This window comes from Aspergillus steynii, assembly GCF_002849105.1.
Source record: "Aspergillus steynii IBT 23096 chromosome Unknown P170scaffold_4, whole genome shotgun sequence".
Lineage (NCBI taxonomy): Eukaryota > Fungi > Ascomycota > Eurotiomycetes > Eurotiales > Aspergillaceae > Aspergillus > Aspergillus steynii.
This window is the reverse complement of record NW_020194401.1, coordinates 1,903,811-1,920,732: the sequence shown is the minus strand read 5'-3', so window position 1 is coordinate 1,920,732 and position 16,922 is coordinate 1,903,811. Positions and strand designations below refer to the sequence as shown.

Below are 16,922 nucleotides of genomic sequence, written 5' to 3'. Positions count from 1 at the left end.
AGAGCTGCCTGCCATGTAAGGCCCAAAAGTTTATCCTGCAGATTCTGGCATTCACCCAACTAGACGGATATCAGAGCCGGCTCCTCGGCATTCTGATCTGTGCGACATTGCCCCGTTTCCCCTCCTCAGCGTCTAAACAGGCTCGCTCGATCTCCGACCACAGCCACTTCCCGTTGCAACCCCCGTTGCAAATCACGGCATTCATCTCATCGGAATTATTGAATCGCTTTAAGGTTTGAGGGCCTCAGATCCTATACAAACTAGCCTTCTCGATAAGCGATCGCTTCGAAATCAGTATTAAAGTTCCAACGCACGCGACGAAATCCGTCTTCTAGCTTTCCTGAGAAAACTTATTCGCGTCATGGGATCACTACGCAGAAATATGCCCTCCTTTGATCTAGGCGGTTCTAGCGGCCTGCAACCATGCAGGTGGTGTTCCGGTGCTTTCCCCGGAGCATGCAGCGTCTACACACATCTGCAAACTGCCAAAACAGAACGCTCGACCGGTGAGTCCGGGCCCGTAGTGGATGAACTTGCCGGAGTTTGTCATGATAACCGGGGTACTTTTCGGGATGACCGGTTCCGTTATAAAGCACCAGCAAGTATCGGTGAGAAACTGGACGCCAAACTTCTCCAGTTCGTGAACGTGGCCCGCTTGTGTAGCAAGACTATGCTGAGCACGGCCACACGTTACGATAATAGCGACGTCCTTGTGTTTGATTCTGCCTCGGCATAGGCGTGCTAGTCTTTCAATCTCCCGGCAGGAGAAATGTGGATTCCCAAGGGAGATGAGGCCAACTTGCCGAGGCGAAGATCCGTGATTGAATTCGTCCCAACAAGACTCAAGCTCTTTTCGGCCCAAGTCCGCAGTCACCTCCGGGGGAATTCCATCAGGGCACACGGTTTCGAGGGTGGGAGCTTCTGGCGTCAACTTAACCATGTGAAACATAGGTGCACTGGAAGATGTAGCGAACGCAGCAGAGAACGCCTTGAGATCGTCACTGGAAGGTCCAAGGCCCTCCACGCCCGTAATAACTGGAATGCGGTGCTTCGCAATAGCACCGACGCTGTAACCAAGAATAGGCCAGAACGAGTCGTCCGCGTCTTCGGGCACTTGTACTCTGATCCAGACTGAGGCGAGCCGGTTCTTGTCCAAGTACACACCGGATTTAGGGGCACGACCTGTCAATGCAATTAAACATTCAAACATGTTGGAGAATTTCAGTGTCCTCGCACCAAGGACACTATTGGCATAGGTAACGGCATTAGACTCCCCCCATGCGATGGGGTCACTCCGCTTGGGGGCACTTTCAAGCAAATATGGCGCGCAGGTGAAGGATACTTTCCCGCCCATTTCGACAAAGGCCCCGGCTAACTCATCACAGGCCGTGCCAAACTGAGTGTCAATGCCCAGAGACTGCCAGCGTCTTTGGTCTATGTTTATGGAGTTGATTGTCGTAGGAACTCGGAATTTCCCACCCAAGTCCCGCATTCTCTTTCCAAAGGCAACAGACCCCGGTCCGAACCAAGCACCATCCACATGAGCTTGGCTCACGTCCATCAATTCTGGGGCTTTCATCATGCGTGCCATCCGAACAATGACCCTCATCGCAAGTCTCGCTGCGTCGCCATTCGCTCCGTCAAGGGTTGCGCGGTCAAAATCGGAAAGCTCGACGTTTGGTGCTTTCATATCGGTACCAGGATCGGCGTCTCTGTCAGGAGTGCTGAGATCCAACTTGCCATCCGATACTTGGTCGCCCGCGATGTAGACCGTCTTCCCACTCCACATCCGAACCTGGCGAAAATCCTCGGGTTTAATTGTCACCACAGGAACTGTCTGGTTGAAAAGCTCATCGGCCACTATGACCCCAAGTGTGATAATCTCCTCGCATCGCTCAAATATCAGAGCCTTAGGGCCTAGGCCGTTCAGGATGAGTTCTAGCATGATCACACTTCCGCCACATGATCCTCTCCCACTAGGGATTGCCAGGACGGCATCCTTCAAAAGTTGGCCACTCAGCGGATGAAACCGATCGATGATCTCCCCTGTGCTTGGGTCAACTCCACCCCAGAAACTCAGTTCGAGATCAGACGCTATCAAAATGCCGGATGCTGTTCCGTTCACGTAGGGCGTGCCCTGGAAGACTTGCTGCATTCCTAATGCCATGGCTGCTTTGTTCAAGGCAGCTATAATTGGGAGAGTGAGAACTTGAATTCATCGTGATGCAACAAGGCTGAAATGATCGGAATAGAGAAACGACGGAGCTATAAATACTCTGATGGTTATCTCGCTAATGAATGGTGGAGATGAATCTCGGATGAGGTCCCGACTCCCCGCCTGCTAATCTGTCAATTGCCAGGATGGCCGGAAGAGTTGCCGATTTCATACTAGAGAACAGACCACCTACCTATTCTTTGGCCGGAAGCAGATACTGTAAGTAGGGTTGGTTTACGAGTGTCTTGATGCATCTCTCCACCTAAACCGGGGGAACCCGAGATAGCCTGTTTTGGTCAAAATGACGCAAATGACCACCGATCGTTCTTTAAGCTATAGCACCAAAGACAATCCCATTGCACAGGCATAACCAAGTTGATATTGATAGCTAATATGTCTTGACCAGCTGACATGCCATATTTTCTCGAGATTCCAATATCCTAACCGCGGTTTACATTGCTACCGCTGACCGGTCTAGTATCTGGGTCCCCGGTTCTTTGGAAACAAGACCCTCTTCTAGCATCTGAAAAATTTTCCATTAATTTGAATACGTAGAAACACTCAAGCAAGACAAATACATCCCTATTCAGCCAGTGCTTGATCAGCTGACAAATACTTTGTGCTGTATCATCCCCGGTTTCTTCTTTAATCTAACCCTTGCATACACGCCTCCCTGTATTGATTTGGTGACTTTTTACTCGACAATCCTCTACGATTTACACAAATTTACATTGACAAAAGGCTAACCAGAAGATTTGTCTAAAGGTCTCTAGTCTTCAGGGTAAGGTCAAGCTCGAACATATTAGAGACCTAGCCATTGCTTCTGTTATATGGGTACAAAAGACTGTTCATGGTCAGAACAAGTCATGGTGATCATCATACACATTCAGATTAATCCAAGACATCAACATATGAACTTGAAAACACCATTTGACGGTGCTCCCTGAGCTGCGTGTGCATATTGAACCGTACATGCTTGTCAGATATAAGCTTGACTTGCATTCAGTATCCTTAAAGCAATCGAAACCACCCAAGCCTAATCAACCCTAGTCGTCTATATTGAAAGAGACCCACATACTATCCCCATCTAGTGCTAAATATTGAAATCCTGCATCTTAACCTTCTATCCCAACTTTATAAGCACCCCTTTCCTCCACATTCCTGCCTAGTCCCGATCCACACAGCATCCTCACAGCATGATATCCCCAGCGCCCACAGTCCAGCACCTCAGCCCTAAGCCACCCATGAGCCCAGACCCAGGCCCAACCCTAACCCCCAATCCCAATCCCAATCTCAATCCCAGTGTACCCCCCGACGGCGGCCCTCTCGCCTGGACCCAAGTCCTCGCCGGGCACTTCATCTTCCTCCTAACATGGGGTTACAGCGCCGCCTTCGGGGTCTTCCAAACCCACTACCGCCACACCCTGCCCGAGTCCTCATCCACGATCTCCTGGATCGGCGGCGTCCAAGTCTTCATCCTCCTGCTCATCTCCGCGCTCTCCGGCCGCGCCACAGACGCCGGATTCACGAGGGCTCTAGTCCTGCTGGGTACGTCTCTGATCGTGCTGGGCACGTTCATGACCAGCTTGGCGACGACGTATTGGCAGATTTTCCTCGCGCAGGGGGTCTGCGTGGGGGTCGGGATGGGGTTGATTTGGCTTCCTGGCGTGACGCTCGTTTCGACGTATTTTGTGAGAAAGAGGGTGTTTGCGATGGCGGTTGCTGCGTCGGGGACGAGTACGGCCGGGATGGTCTTTCCGGGGATTGTGCAGGGGTTGATCCCGAGGGTTGGTGAGTTTTCTTTGTTTCTCTCTTTCTTTTTTCGCGGATGGGGGATGGGGGATGGGTGGAGGTGATGGTCAGTGATAGTGATGGTCTTATTAAGGCTTGGACTGGACTGGGACTGACTAGGGTAGGTTTTCCGTGGGCGGTTCGCTGTATGGGATTCGTCGTCTTGTTCGTCGCCGTCGTTATCAACTGCGTGCTTTGTCCGCGCATGCCGCCGCGCAAGTCAGGGCCGCTGGTCGAGTGGGCGGCGTTTAAGGAGCCGTCGTATGTGATGCTTACGTTCGGGATCTTCCTGATCTATTGGACGTTCTTTTTCGTCTTTTTCTACGTGAGTTCTTTCCCATCCCTTCCCACTCCCCAGTCCAAACCCTATAAAGCTAAGACAAGCAGATCCAAGTCTACGCGCGCCAAAAGCTAGGGATGCCGGAATCGCACGGCGCGAATCTAATCATCATCATGCACGCGTCTGGGGTCCCGATCCGCCCACCTCTGGGCTTCATCGCAGACCGCTACATCGGACCCCTGAACTGCCTGATCCCGCTGACCGCACTCTGCGGCATGCTCATGTTCTGCTGGCACGGCGTGGTCAGTATCGCCGGGCTGTACGTGTTTGCCGTATTCTTTGGCCTCGTGTCGGCGGCTGTGCTGGGCATGGTCATCGGCACGATCCCGTCTCTGACGAAGGATATGAGCAAGATTGGGACGCGGGTGGGGATGGCGTTGACGCTTGTGAGTCCGGGCCCGTTGACGGGGCCGTCGGTGGCCGGGGCGCTGATTGATAGAGGCCATGGGGACTATTTGGGGGCGCAGCTGTGGGCGGGCATTGCGTTGTTGGTGGGTGCTGGGGTGTTGATCGCGGCGAGGGTTTCGACGACGGGGTGGAGGTTGATGGTGAAAATTTGAGGGTGGGGGGTCTTTGGATAGATTTCTTTGAGTATAGACTGGTTAGATTGTTTGGTTTCATTAGGCGGTTTCTCCATCTTGAATGTCTGTTATGGAGTTGACGTGACTGATAATACCAATATTATCCATAAATGGGTTTGGCAACTTTCATTATGGCGTGCATTCTTCAGTCGATTAGTTTTGTTTATGCTAAATTTCGCGCTCGAAGTCCTTTGGTGACAAGGATATTGCTTTTTAGTCTTTATTGAATATCTTAGCCCTTTGCTGTGATCCTTGGCATTGGCTCTTGGAAAACCGAGTATATCCAGAGCAGAAGCACCTCGGGAATCCGCAGGATCATGCAGGCGTAGGTACAGATAGAGTCAAGAAGAGCCGTGTCGACATAATGGCGAATTGGCGATCGAAATGAGTCATTATGAAGCCTGCATAAGACGGCCGCCATCCCGAGTCAGTCTTAGTCGGTTCCTCATCTTCACATCAACCACCACGATCTCTTGCTGCAGAAATGATGTCAAGTGAGCCATCAATTTAAATTTCATGTGGGCTTTTTCTCAGTAAGTCTGTTGAGCTCATTGGTGGTGAATGTCGATATCGCACCCACAATGCCATGACCATGTTCTTGTCGGTGATGAGCCATGTGGCTAAGTCGATCGTGAGGTGATGGCTTTCAGATCTAGATGATGGTTTGGGAGTATAAGTAGCTTAGGATCCTCCCTCTATGGTGTATGAGTAGACATCAACTGCAGCTTCAAGCAATAAATGCTAGGATATCAATCTCAACTTGAAGCAACCCAATCGCGAACCACAATCATGTCTCACTTCGCGCCAGACTGGGCAGAGGTAAGCACCGTTCCGTTCAACTGCAAGCCACATCTAACAGACCCAGTTCATCGAGCAACTAGGCGAGCCCCTTACCTTCGAAGGCACCACTCTTGAAGAGCTCACCAACAAATGGGAGAACCACCTCGCCCCAAAGTTCATGGCGATATGCCAGTACCCGCCGCTCGACACATCCGTCACAACCGAAGACATCACGCTCGAGAACATCTGGGTACGCATCTACACGTCTCCCTCGGCAACTGGCAACGAGCCCGTCGGCGTCTTCATGCACGGTGGCGGCTGGATCATGGGCAGTGTCGACCAGGAGGACATGCCGTGTCGAGAGAGGAGCAAGGCCAACCACATGAAGATCGTCAGCATCGGCTACCGACTGGCGCCGAAGTGGAAATTCCCCACCGCGCTGGACGACTGCGTCCAGGGCACCCTGTGGGCCATCTCGCACCTCTCGCTCTCCAGATTCGTGCTTATGGGCGGTTCGGCCGGCGCCAACCTCGCCTTCGGTGTCGCGCTGAGACTCGTCGACGCGGGCCTCGGCGATAAGATCAAGGGCGTCATGGCGCTGGTTCCGGCCGTCGTGCACCCTGATGCTGTGCCTGCGGATAAGAAGCCGCTGTATACTTCATGGTGGGAGAATGCCGACCGCACGATCAACACCTTGACGACGATGGAGACGTTCGTCTCGTTATACGACCCGAACCCGCATGACCCGTACTTCTCGTCTCTGCTGCATCCGCGCCTGAAGGACTTGAATAAGGTCTATATTGTGGAGTGCGGTGCAGATACTCTGCGGGATGATGCGCGCTTGATGAAACAGGCGTTGGAGGAGGTGAAGGTGCCGCTTCTGTATGATGCATACGATGGATATCCTCATTATTCATGGATGTTTCCGGCGCCGGTGCTGAAGAGGCATGTTGAGGAGTTTAACGTGAACTTGACGCGAGCATTGGAATGGTTGAATGAGTGATCTGGATGTCAAGATGAATAATTTGGTTTGTACATAGAGCTCGTTTAGACTTAATTCAAAGTTGAAACCTTCAAGTTTGTTGACAACGTCGAGCAGGGAATCGGGTGCCTGAGGCCCACAGTCTTGGCGGTTGATCGGCGCCTTCAGTTATTTGGCTGGACTCTCTTGAACACTCACCAGCGTCGTTGTCCATGGTTGCTCCATCCATGGCAATCTAAACGGCTCGCCTCTTGAACATGCGCAGCTCCTCTTCCGTCTGCTCATTGCTCATCTCCCTTATAGTTGCAATTGTCGGTATTTCCTATCACAAATGGGGCCATCACGCGACATCCCTCTTCACTACTTGCGCCTGTGACAATGCTCCTTCATCACCTCACTATGCCAGCTGGAATACCTGGTTTCACTCTTCCAGGTCTCCTAAGGCGTCCGAGAAATTATCATACGGCGACGATGGCTGGAACCTCTTTCACCACCTTGGCGGAAACGGTCCGTGGGTAGAGAAGACAGATGGAGATCATGTATTCCAGGGAGTTGGTCCTCCCGATGGATGTTCAATTGAACAGGTACATATGGTACGATTAAGCAACAGCCCCCTGCTCTCATGAAGTCTTCTAACAACACTGCAGATGTCTCGCCATGGAGAAAGATACCCGACTAAATCTGCAGGAAGTCGTATGTTTCTAGTGATCTTGCCGCAATTTCTTAACAGTATTACAATGTGTCTAACCTGAATGTAAGGCCATCTTGCCCTACTCGACCGGATCAAAGAGACAAGCGCACCTCTTAATGGATCTCTGGCATTCCTCAACAACTGGTCCTATTTTACCAGTGAGCCTGAGAAAGACTTTGACCAATTGACCGCCACTGGGCCATATGCCGGTAAACTGCAGGCTTTTACCACGGGAGTCCGATTTGTGACTCGTTACGGTCATCTCTTGTCGAGAGGCTACAAGACACGCCTATGGGCAAGCGAATGTCAGCGCGTCATAGAAACGGCCCAGCACTTCGCCTCGGGGATGTTCGATCTGGACTGGGAAAAGAACGGGAAAGCTGAGCTGGAGATTATCCCTGAAACGTTTGAACAGCGCGCAAATACACTTACGCCTGGTGATACGTGTTTGAAATATTTGGAAGACCCTGAAAAGGGACATGACAACGGCATGAACATGCGGAATCGTTTCCAAGCCGTTTATACTCCGGCCATCGCGAACCGACTCATCTCGGAACAAGACAATCTGGCTCTAGGCTCACTTTCCAGTGATGAGATCTTCAGCATGCAGGAAATGTGTGGCTACGAGACTATCACCCGGGGATCTAGTCCTTGGTGCGACGTCTTCACCAGGGAGGAATGGGAGAGTTTCGAATATGCTCGCGATATAATCCACTATTACCGCGCTGGTCCTGGGAACCCATACGCTGGTGCAATGGGCTGGCTCTGGCTGAATGCCACAGCGGCACTCTTACAAACCGGGCCTGCAGCCGGGACCATGTTCTTTAGTTTGTGCGTATCTTTACCAGAACTCCCATCCCCTTGAGTCAATCTACTGACACATCAACTAGCGTCCATGACGGCGATATCGCCCCTTTCCTTACAGCTTTAGACATCATGAAAGATCATCAATACGACCCGTCGCTTCCCGTCACACACGTAGCGAGAGACCGAAAATGGCGCACCTCGTCTGTGATGCCGATGGGTGCCCGAATCGTTTTAGAGAGGATGGCCTGTCCTTCACCGTCAGCTCAGAGTGGCAAAGATGGGCAGGATAATTTTGTTCGCATCAATATCAATGACAGGATAGTGCCGCTGCCATACTGCAAATCTGGGCCTGGTCATTCATGCCCGTTGAGGGATTTTGCTCAGCGTGTGGAGCAAAGAAGGTCAGAGGTGGGGGATTTCGCAGAAGTTTGTGGACTTGATGGAGATGTTGGACGTATAGAATTCTTGCGCCAGGATTAATAGACATGTTTCTTCGTTCTTGAGTTGTGATTTGGCAATAAATAATAGAACTATATAGAAACATAGTGATGTGAGTTTGACTATAAACTGTAGTCATTGCAGCAGTTATTGTGGCACAGAGCCACCTGAATCTCCGAGTCTCTTATTTCAGAAAACCCAGATAAACCTATTTAAATACTAGTAGTTAATCTCTCTATTCTGTCATTCACTTGTTGATTCTGCTGCATTCACCGACTAGACTCCCAAAGCGGTAAGCGCATAACTTGCAGATCCGAGTCACGTGCAGGTATCCGGGCGAACCAACTGTTTATGGCCGCCAAAAGTTTTGGTCGGGAGCGACTGGATCAGCGCTTGTTCTGACCAACCATTCCACTCGTCTGTACCCTTTAGCGATCTTTTTTGCGGTCTTCTTTCTTGCATTCAATCCTTCTTCCTCTTCTTGACTTGGCATCTCGCCTCACCTCCCTCCAGCATGGAGTACCATTTCGTGCCTCCCGAGGAGCGCGCAAAAGACGACAAGGGAAATCTCTTACCATGGGGATATGTCTATAAAGAGTGAGCCTTTCCCCTTATCAATATTTCATCCAGAGAGAAGATAGCGCAGACCAGCTAACCCGCCCCCAGCGAAGCTCGCAATCCCCGCCGACCCCCCGAGGAATCCGGACCGTTTGGACGGCGACGCAACGCTCGCTACGAACATGCCCGCTCGCGAACACGCACCGGCACGCCCGCCAAACGCGAGAACCCGAACGTAGCGGAGTTCGGGCGGCTCTTCGCCCAGCAGCAGGAGGACGAGAAGACCCGGCCCAACGCACTGCCGAAGTCGTCGTCGTCGTCGAACCTCGAGAGCCAGCGCAAGCAGCAGACCGAGAAGGTCGCCACCGAGTGCATCCTCTACGGCTACAAGAGCAAGGACTCGGAGTGGAAGGTCATCGACAAGTTCGAGCGCATCTGCGGCGGCTTCATCTGCGAGGATTACCCGCGTACCGACCCCAACTCCGCCACGGGGTACGCTCAGCTGCTGAGCGGCGGCGACGTCGTCATCCGCTCGAACCTGTCCGCCGATGCCAATCGCAAGTCGAAGCGCTACGCGGGCGGATACCACTGGATCAAGGTGACCTTTGACTCGGCGTTGGCGGCCGATCGGGCTTGCTTTTACTCGCCGCAGGAGATCGACGGGCATCATGTTATCTGTGAGATTTATCACGGCCAGGGCCCCGCGGAGGATGCGCCCATCCCTGTGCCCACGGGCAAATCGGACGCCGTCGCTGCGTTCTCGGACCTCTTCAAGGCAAACCCGCCGCGGACCCTGACGACCTCGCATTCGACGACGTTCTTGCAGACGCAGAAGGGCAAAGAGCGCGCCGCCTCGACACTGCCGAGGTCGTCGGCCATGAATAACCTCTCGACCGTGCCGGACGTCGAGGAGGACGACTCCTTCACCTCAACCACCACCGCCAGCTCGGCCACCGCTACGGGCGTCGACAACCGCACCTCGCCCTCGTCTGGAGTCCACCAACGCCCCGTCGTCCCCAAGGACGTCCCCGTTCAGCCGCCCCAGGAGAAACCCGAGTCCGAGTTCATGACGCACATTCCCACCGTGCGGCGGGCCAAGCTGCGACCCATCGCCGAGGCCCTGCCGCCGCAGCCGACGGTCACGGAGCGGGTGCTGCGCTCGATCCCCATCCTCAGCTGGTTCACGGGCGATATCGTCGGCGACGGACCGCAGCTGAAGGAGGACGGCACCTTCGATTACGACAAGTCGAACTCCTACTGGCGGTTCTGGAACATGCTGGATTCATTCCTGGGGACGGATATCTGTGGGCTGAAGGAGGAATCTTGATTCGTTTGACATTTGCTATCAATGCATGTCGAGTTCGAGCGCCGTCCAAACAGCACCATCTATTACCAGTCACGGCGGGGGCTAGATCCTCTTCCTCAAAAACATCCATCAATAAGCACAGAGACCGAAGACCTTGCTGGCTCACTCATCCCAGCTCCCTTCTCTCCCTCCGTGTACAAAACCTCGGTATCTTGCAACAGACTGGCAATCCTCTGGTGGTTTTAAATCAGAACCGTGGCTGGCTGCGACTATCCGATTCGATGGTCTTTTCGTTTCTTTTCTTCTCGCTTTCTTCAGGCATATTTCTTTATTTTTGTTTTCTTGTTTCTGTTCTATATGATTCATGGCATGGTCAAGGCGCACCGGAACTAATTCGATTTATTTCATGCTTCTTTATTGTATTCAATCTACTTTTTTTTTCTATGCATGGATACGGGGACAGACAGACGAAGCTGAGCTGGAATGGGAACAAACTAACCAATAATTCAGAAAAATGGCATCATTCCATTCATGACTGCAAAGCACTGCAATGCATGCACTAGAGTGTATCACACAAGAACTTTAAATTTTTTTAGGGAACCGTGAACTAAAAAAACATTTACTCGACATTGCTCTCGAAGTTCTCGCCCTCAACCAGATCGGGGATATCGTCCTCCTCGTCGTCCTTCTTGCCCTCGCCGCCGGCCTGGTTCTTCTGCATGTTCTGGTAGCTCTCGGCCAGCTTGCGCAGGGAGGCCAGGCTGTCGGGGCCCAGCTGGTTCAGGATGCCGGGGACCAGCTCGGTGAGTTCCTTCTCCTCGCCGTTGCCGTAGAGGGCGAAGGTGTTGGAGGGGACGGAGGCGTGGACTTCACGATTGTTAGTTTACATGTCGTTTGAGGGAATCATCCATGTTGGTTGGGGACATACCCTTGGGAGCACCGAAGTGGATGACGTTTCCGTCCTCCTTGAACATGTTGACCTCCTCGATGGCCTGGATGGGCTGCACGTTCATCTTCTTGAGGGTGGCCTGGAGCTTCTTGTCGTCGGCGCCGGACGACTTGTGGACCTTCTTGACCTTGCGGCGGGGAGTGCCCTTGCCTCTGTGCGTTGCGTTAGCTCTTGTCCTTTATCGGGTCGTGGCTGGTTGGATTGGTGTGGTTCGAGTCATGATTGCTATCGTGAGCGTGGTTGAGTTGGGTTGAGGATTAAGCGGGGGAGATTTGATGTGTGCGGTGGTGCAATGCAACGATTCAGGTATTTTCGCGGTCGGAGATATCGCAAACGACAGAATCGGAAGGAAGAGAAAGGTAGGAAAGAAGTTGATATACGTACCCTATTCAGAGAAACGCAGGTTAGCTATTAGCCATCATATCGAAAGAACAATTGCAAGTCGCGAAAAAAGCAGAAATCCCATCAACATGTCGAAAGCCTCAGCCTCAGCCTCCGCTCAGCTCCTGCAATTCGATCCCCCTCAAAATGAACTGAGCTGAGCTGACTGACGTCCCAGCGATCGCGACTTCCCCCTCTATCCAATCCAGCCTCGTCGAAACCAAACTCCTCATCGCACGCGATCGAAATCAAAAGTTGCGGTCGGATCATTCCCCTCTCAATCAAACCCTCCCATCGAAATTGCAGCTCACGCAACAAAAAGCCAAAGAACGTAGAAAAGAAAAAAATAAAACATACCAATCCGCACGCTAGCCTGCATCCGAGCCAACTTAGCCTGATCCATTGTGACGGTAGTCGAGAGTAAAAGGGGAGAAAGGGGAGGGGGGTGGATGAGAGTCGAAGGAAACTGGTGGGATAAGAAGCAAGACGTCAATAATCCGGATCTGTGGAACTCGAGTCTCGGTAAGGCTTTTGGCTCGATGTGTGTGGGCGCCAAGCTTTGGGGGAAGAACCTCCGAACAACGACGGCGGGTTGGCTGAGGTCCCGGTCGCAGTGAAGTTCACACGGTCCAAGGGGAGATGGGAATGAAGGGGGGGGTTCTAGAGAGACCTACCGAAAACTGGTGGTGATGAAGTTGGAGGGGAAGAGGAGAGGAGAGAAGGTTGAGGTGCCCGTTTGTTAGTGGGAAAGTGTGGCTGATGATGTCCGTTTGTGTGGGGAGGCCGCCTCGTTGCAACACTGAGGGACTACGGGTGTGTGTGCTTCTTTTACATTACGGCGATGGAGGCAGGGCTTGGTCGCTGGGAATGCGTCTATCTGTGCCTTACGGGGGAAGTCTGATCATGTTCACTTCGTCTGAAGCTCGACGGTGGTGGTTGATCGCCGGCCGAATTCGTTGTGGAGGAGATTGAGGCTGCTCGGCTAAACCCTAACGACGCTTCCGAGGCGCTGCTCACCCTCGTTGGGGAGCTTTGCATGCATCTCCAGATGAGATACTCTGCTCTCTACTCGTCTGGATGAACCTTTGGCTCCGATGAAGGTGCCTGAGCCTTTGCCCAGCCCATCTCGCCTCCACTCGGTGTCTTATTCCCGATCGGGTAACCCGTCTACGGAACCATCATGGACATCCTCCGGCAGGTCCCTGTAAACATTATTCATTGGAATCTAAATCTCTACGCAGTCATGTCGGTCGGGAGACCGCGGCAATTTGAGCTTCGGTCCATTCCCAGAGCTTGCGACCCATATCCACGTCGTCGGCATACTTGCTCGACCCGCGAACCCCGATAGGTACATAATACGCGCCGTTAGTTAGTAGCTCTTTCTTCGCCGTGGCTGCCCAGAGCTGGTTCAACGCCCCCGTGCGGATTCCCCGTGAGACCATGAAGGTGAGATGAACGCCGATGTTGGAGATCATGCCCGCTTCCTTGGTGTGATTGTACAAGTCACTGTTCACCACCCCCGGGTGGAGGGAGACCGAAAGAATCTCCGGATAGCGACGAGCGAGCTCGGCTGCAAACAGGACGTTGGCGGCCTTGGAAGCGCCGTACCGGGTGAACGGTCCTGTGGCCTGCAGAGCCGACGTGGATGTCATCACCTCGAAGGATGGCGAGACATTGTGTCCGACAGAGCTGACCGTCACGATCCTGACGTCCGGCGCAGGAACGGCACTGGCGAGGGTCTTTTGCAGCGTAGGAAGCAGTAGTTGCGTGAGCAAAAAGTGTCCGACGTGGTTCGTTCCGAATTGGATCTCAAATCCCTCCTCAGTGACACCGGGCGGAGTGGCCATGATGCCGGCGTTCAGGATCAGCAGGTCGAGGCGATCGCATTCCGCGGTGAATTTCTCGGCCGCTGCACGAATGGAGTCGAAGGACGATAGGTCGAGCAATATGTGTCTGATGTCGACGGTCTCCGGGAGGATCTCCTGGATTGAGGCAATGGCATCGCGGGCTTTGCTCTCGGTGCGAGCGGCCAGGTAGATACGAGACGGACGATGGTGGGCGAGCTGGAGGACGGTTTCTTTTCCAAGGCCGGCATTTCCTGAATTGACCGAGCTTTGTTAGCAACGCAAGTAGATAGACGGTGCATCGCACAGACCAAGGGCAAAGGGACCTTACCACCAGTGATAAAGACGACCTTCCCCGAAAGATCGCCTATATCTCGTCGCGGTTCGAAGGAAGAACCCGCCAGGCCAAAGCTCAGCTCATTAAGCGTGGGCCCGACGCTGGAGTAAAAGTCCCCGGGATGGCGCAAGGCATGGCAAACGAGGGTTCCAGCTAAAGAAGCGTAGGACATGCTGATAAGATTAATTAGAGAAATCAGGTGGAATGAGAAGAAAACGCTAGAATGCAGAGTAGTCAGTTGCGATCGGATGGTTTATCTGTCTCTTGTGAAAATCGATCGTCAACAGCGCGCATGAAGCTGCCGCTCTCGGCATCCTGAAAAAGGGGAATACAAGAGTGGAACAACGGTGATTTTCATCAAAGCGACCGAGGTTCAGATGCATCTCCACTTATCGTGAAGAACACTTCCCGGATCCTCTATGGCATCATGCCGTCGAGCAAAATGACGATCATGATGCGCTTCCCAGGCCAGCGATGAATTGCCAGGAAGAATGAACAACGACAGTGACAGCATTTCCGCCTGCAGCTTGTGGTTAGCGAGATCCCGTGCCATCGCATGCACCTCTCGATCATCAACGGCGTCTCTTTCTCCACGCCTCAACTCGACGACCATATCAGATCTGCTCCTGCAAAATCAAACGTCTTAAACATCTTGTCAAATATTCGAGCCCAAGAACAAAATCAAAATGCGGTTTCTGTGCTTACATGGCGCCGGCACCAGCGGGGAAGTACGTCAACCGGCCAACCCCTCGTAACACCCAAGCTAACATGGCGGGGACATCTCATCTCGATCTTAGATCTTTGAGATCCAATCTGGTACCTGAGTAACAGTCTCTACTCTCTCGCTGCGCCCAATGTACTAAACTTCCGATCCGCACACAGGAGGACTAAGCCACACTCTCAGCGACAAGGGCCATCACTTCGAATACATTGATGGACGGGTCCCAGCGCCCGTAGAGCCGGGTACTATATATCACTCGTTCTTCACACCAAACACCCCCCCAACTAACGTCCTTCCGCAATCCAGAACTCGCGGGAATCTGCGAGGGCCCGTTCTACAACCACTACTCGCGCGACGGGCCCCCGGGCCCTGGGCTCAGCCAAGCCATCGCCCATGTCATGCAGATCATCGAGAAGAAAGGGCCGTTTGACGCGGTGATGGGGTTCTCGCAGGGTGCGGCGCTCGCGTTCTCGCTGCTCGTCGAACACGCCAAAACCCACTCGACGCCGCTGTTCAAGGCCGCCGTGTTTATCTGCGGGGCGCCGCCGTTCGAAAGCTCCGGGCAGGAGGCCATCAAGTTGCAGCCCGGGGAAAAGTATCCGCTGAGCATCCCGACGACGAGTATCGTGGGGAAGCAGGATTATTTGTACGAGTCGAGTATGCTGCTGTATAGCCTGTGTGATCCGGCCAAGGCGGAGTTTTATGATCATGGCTCGAGGCATTTGATTCCGTTTGATATGAAGAATACGAATGCGATGCTTGCGGCGATTGAGAGGACGATTGAAAGGGCGGAGAGGGGGGAGTAGGTTGTTAGGTTTGGGATTTACGAATTGATTAGATAGATGGCTAGGATCGGGGTACTAGAACGATGGAATATATTTATTTTTTAGTATTGTTTCTTCGACACAGCTTCTCTATCTCTAGAGTGGAACTTGGAGAGCAGAACAGCCGCTATCAAAACGATCATACCCAGTCCAATGCTGTATTTCAGAGCTGCACCGATAACTCCGCCCTGGCTACCCTTGCGTTCGTCAAGTCATAATCCGGCCGAAGTCTCGCCGTCTCCCTGAGGCGGGATAGTCTTCGTCAGGAACTTCTCAAGGTCCTGAATCTCCTCGGGGTCGGCAGAGTGACCCAAATCACTGCACATTTCGTCAGCAAACCCAGTCCCAGACACATGAAACGCAGGAGCAGAACTTACGGATAAGAGTTGAAGGTGACATCCAACCCCATATCCGTCAACGCCTTCGACGACATCTTTCCGAATTCGTATTTCACCACCTCATCATCCAGGCCGTGGCCCATGAAGAACGGCGTCTTCTGGTTCGGCCAGTTCTCAGGCGTGTAGTTCTTGATGCGGTCGCTGAGAAGCAAATAGCACGACAGACCGAACACTCCGCCCAGCTTCTCCTTGTTCGTGATGCCCGTGAACAGGGAGATCGCACCGCCCTGCGAGAACCCACCCAGCACGATCCGAGACGGGCTGATGCCCTGGTCGATTTGTTCCTTGATCAGGGTGTTGAAGTAGTCGCGGGAGCGCAGGATACCGGGTTCGTCCTGGTTGACGAGGGATTCTTCGAAGTCCAGCTATACATCGGATTAGTTAGCTTAGTCCAGTCCGAGCCAGGCAGGATCTTTGTGAATCGAAGGTGTCAGTCTTACATCACGACCAAGTTTGGCAATATCATACCACCCGGGCATGCTCAGGCCAAAGTTCTATAGATGCGGTCAGTTGGGTCTGATTCTGTTGCGACCGGGTCGAAATGCGCATACCACTGTGATCGGGATCATGGGGGCATTGGGGAAGATGAAGGCCACTTCGTCGAACATGCCGCGGCGACGCCAGTTCTGGGCGAGGGCCATCCATCCAGCGCCGCTGTGTAGATTGTCGTTTAGCCGGCGCAAAAAGGAGTCTGGAGATCTAATCTGATGACCAACCTGTCGCCCAGGCCGTGGGCCATGATCACCGTGGCGGTGTGCTTCTTGAGCGCCGGAACGATATAAGGTGCGCGCGATGCCATTTTGCTTTTGAAATGACTGGGATTTGTAGAGGAGGGAGGAAAGATAGACGAAAGAAGGGGAGATACGATGGAGGGGAGCGATTATTCTGCCGCCGAGGTTGTTGGGACGTTCACCGCCCGGTGATTTTTTATTTGTCAACAAGGATTTACTTTTCTAGATACTACAATTGGCAAACTTGA

General features: G+C 52.9%; 8 protein-coding genes across 8 annotated transcripts; 4 read left to right on the top strand and 4 right to left on the bottom strand.

Annotated features, from left to right (window-relative positions):
* Nucleotides 1-397: 397 nt before the first annotated feature.
* P170DRAFT_475567 (uncharacterized protein) lies at nucleotides 398-2,167 on the bottom strand (the record flags this gene model as incomplete). The annotated part of the gene is made up of 1 exon (XM_024853273.1): nucleotides 398-2,167. The coding sequence occupies one exon, from the start codon at nucleotides 2,165-2,167 to the stop codon at nucleotides 398-400; it is 1,770 nt and encodes a 589-aa protein (XP_024704567.1).
* Nucleotides 2,168-2,361: 194 nt separating this feature from the next.
* P170DRAFT_446970 (MFS monocarboxylate transporter) lies at nucleotides 2,362-4,906 on the top strand (the record flags this gene model as incomplete). The annotated part of the gene is made up of 5 exons (XM_024850842.1): nucleotides 2,362-2,434; nucleotide 2,996; nucleotides 3,519-4,006; nucleotides 4,132-4,331; nucleotides 4,394-4,906. The coding sequence occupies 5 exons, from the start codon at nucleotides 2,362-2,364 to the stop codon at nucleotides 4,904-4,906; spliced, it is 1,275 nt and encodes a 424-aa protein (XP_024704566.1).
* A 487-nt stretch (nucleotides 4,907-5,393) lies between these two features.
* Nucleotides 5,394-6,745, top strand: P170DRAFT_383996 (alpha/beta hydrolase). Its single transcript, XM_024845663.1, has 2 exons — nucleotides 5,394-5,746; nucleotides 5,793-6,745. Exons 1-2 carry the CDS (start codon nucleotides 5,666-5,668, stop codon nucleotides 6,708-6,710), a joined length of 999 nt encoding a protein of 332 aa, XP_024704565.1. The 5' UTR covers nucleotides 5,394-5,665; the 3' UTR covers nucleotides 6,711-6,745.
* A 201-nt stretch (nucleotides 6,746-6,946) lies between these two features.
* On the top strand, nucleotides 6,947-10,510 carry P170DRAFT_446968 (uncharacterized protein; the record flags this gene model as incomplete). The annotated part of the gene is made up of 6 exons (XM_024850841.1): nucleotides 6,947-7,282; nucleotides 7,337-7,382; nucleotides 7,449-8,211; nucleotides 8,271-8,634; nucleotides 9,146-9,222; nucleotides 9,292-10,510. 6 exons carry the CDS (start codon nucleotides 6,947-6,949, stop codon nucleotides 10,508-10,510), a joined length of 2,805 nt encoding a protein of 934 aa, XP_024704564.1.
* Nucleotides 10,511-11,007: 497 nt separating this feature from the next.
* Nucleotides 11,008-12,281, bottom strand: P170DRAFT_436880 (nascent polypeptide-associated complex subunit family protein). The gene is made up of 3 exons (XM_024849247.1): nucleotides 12,177-12,281; nucleotides 11,418-11,591; nucleotides 11,008-11,356 (listed from the first exon to the last, which is right to left on the bottom strand). Exons 1-3 carry the CDS (start codon nucleotides 12,220-12,222, stop codon nucleotides 11,109-11,111), a joined length of 468 nt encoding a protein of 155 aa, XP_024704563.1. The 5' UTR covers nucleotides 12,223-12,281; the 3' UTR covers nucleotides 11,008-11,108.
* A 729-nt stretch (nucleotides 12,282-13,010) lies between these two features.
* Nucleotides 13,011-14,632, bottom strand: P170DRAFT_408365 (putative short-chain dehydrogenase/reductase family protein). Its single transcript, XM_024846728.1, has 2 exons — nucleotides 13,995-14,632; nucleotides 13,011-13,917 (listed from the first exon to the last, which is right to left on the bottom strand). The coding sequence occupies exons 1-2, from the start codon at nucleotides 14,170-14,172 to the stop codon at nucleotides 13,061-13,063; spliced, it is 1,035 nt and encodes a 344-aa protein (XP_024704562.1). The 5' UTR covers nucleotides 14,173-14,632; the 3' UTR covers nucleotides 13,011-13,060.
* On the top strand, nucleotides 14,443-15,527 carry P170DRAFT_408360 (uncharacterized protein; the record flags this gene model as incomplete). Its single annotated transcript, XM_024846727.1, has 4 exons — nucleotides 14,443-14,728; nucleotides 14,798-14,816; nucleotides 14,883-14,963; nucleotides 15,028-15,527. The coding sequence occupies exons 1-4, from the start codon at nucleotides 14,687-14,689 to the stop codon at nucleotides 15,525-15,527; spliced, it is 642 nt and encodes a 213-aa protein (XP_024704561.1). The 5' UTR covers nucleotides 14,443-14,686.
* Nucleotides 15,528-15,591: 64 nt separating this feature from the next.
* P170DRAFT_464737 (palmitoyl-(protein) hydrolase) lies at nucleotides 15,592-16,785 on the bottom strand. Its single transcript, XM_024852271.1, has 5 exons — nucleotides 16,660-16,785; nucleotides 16,495-16,597; nucleotides 16,384-16,437; nucleotides 15,923-16,308; nucleotides 15,592-15,863 (listed from the first exon to the last, which is right to left on the bottom strand). The coding sequence occupies exons 1-5, from the start codon at nucleotides 16,740-16,742 to the stop codon at nucleotides 15,758-15,760; spliced, it is 732 nt and encodes a 243-aa protein (XP_024704560.1). The 5' UTR covers nucleotides 16,743-16,785; the 3' UTR covers nucleotides 15,592-15,757.
* Between the last annotated feature and the right edge of the window lie 137 nt (nucleotides 16,786-16,922).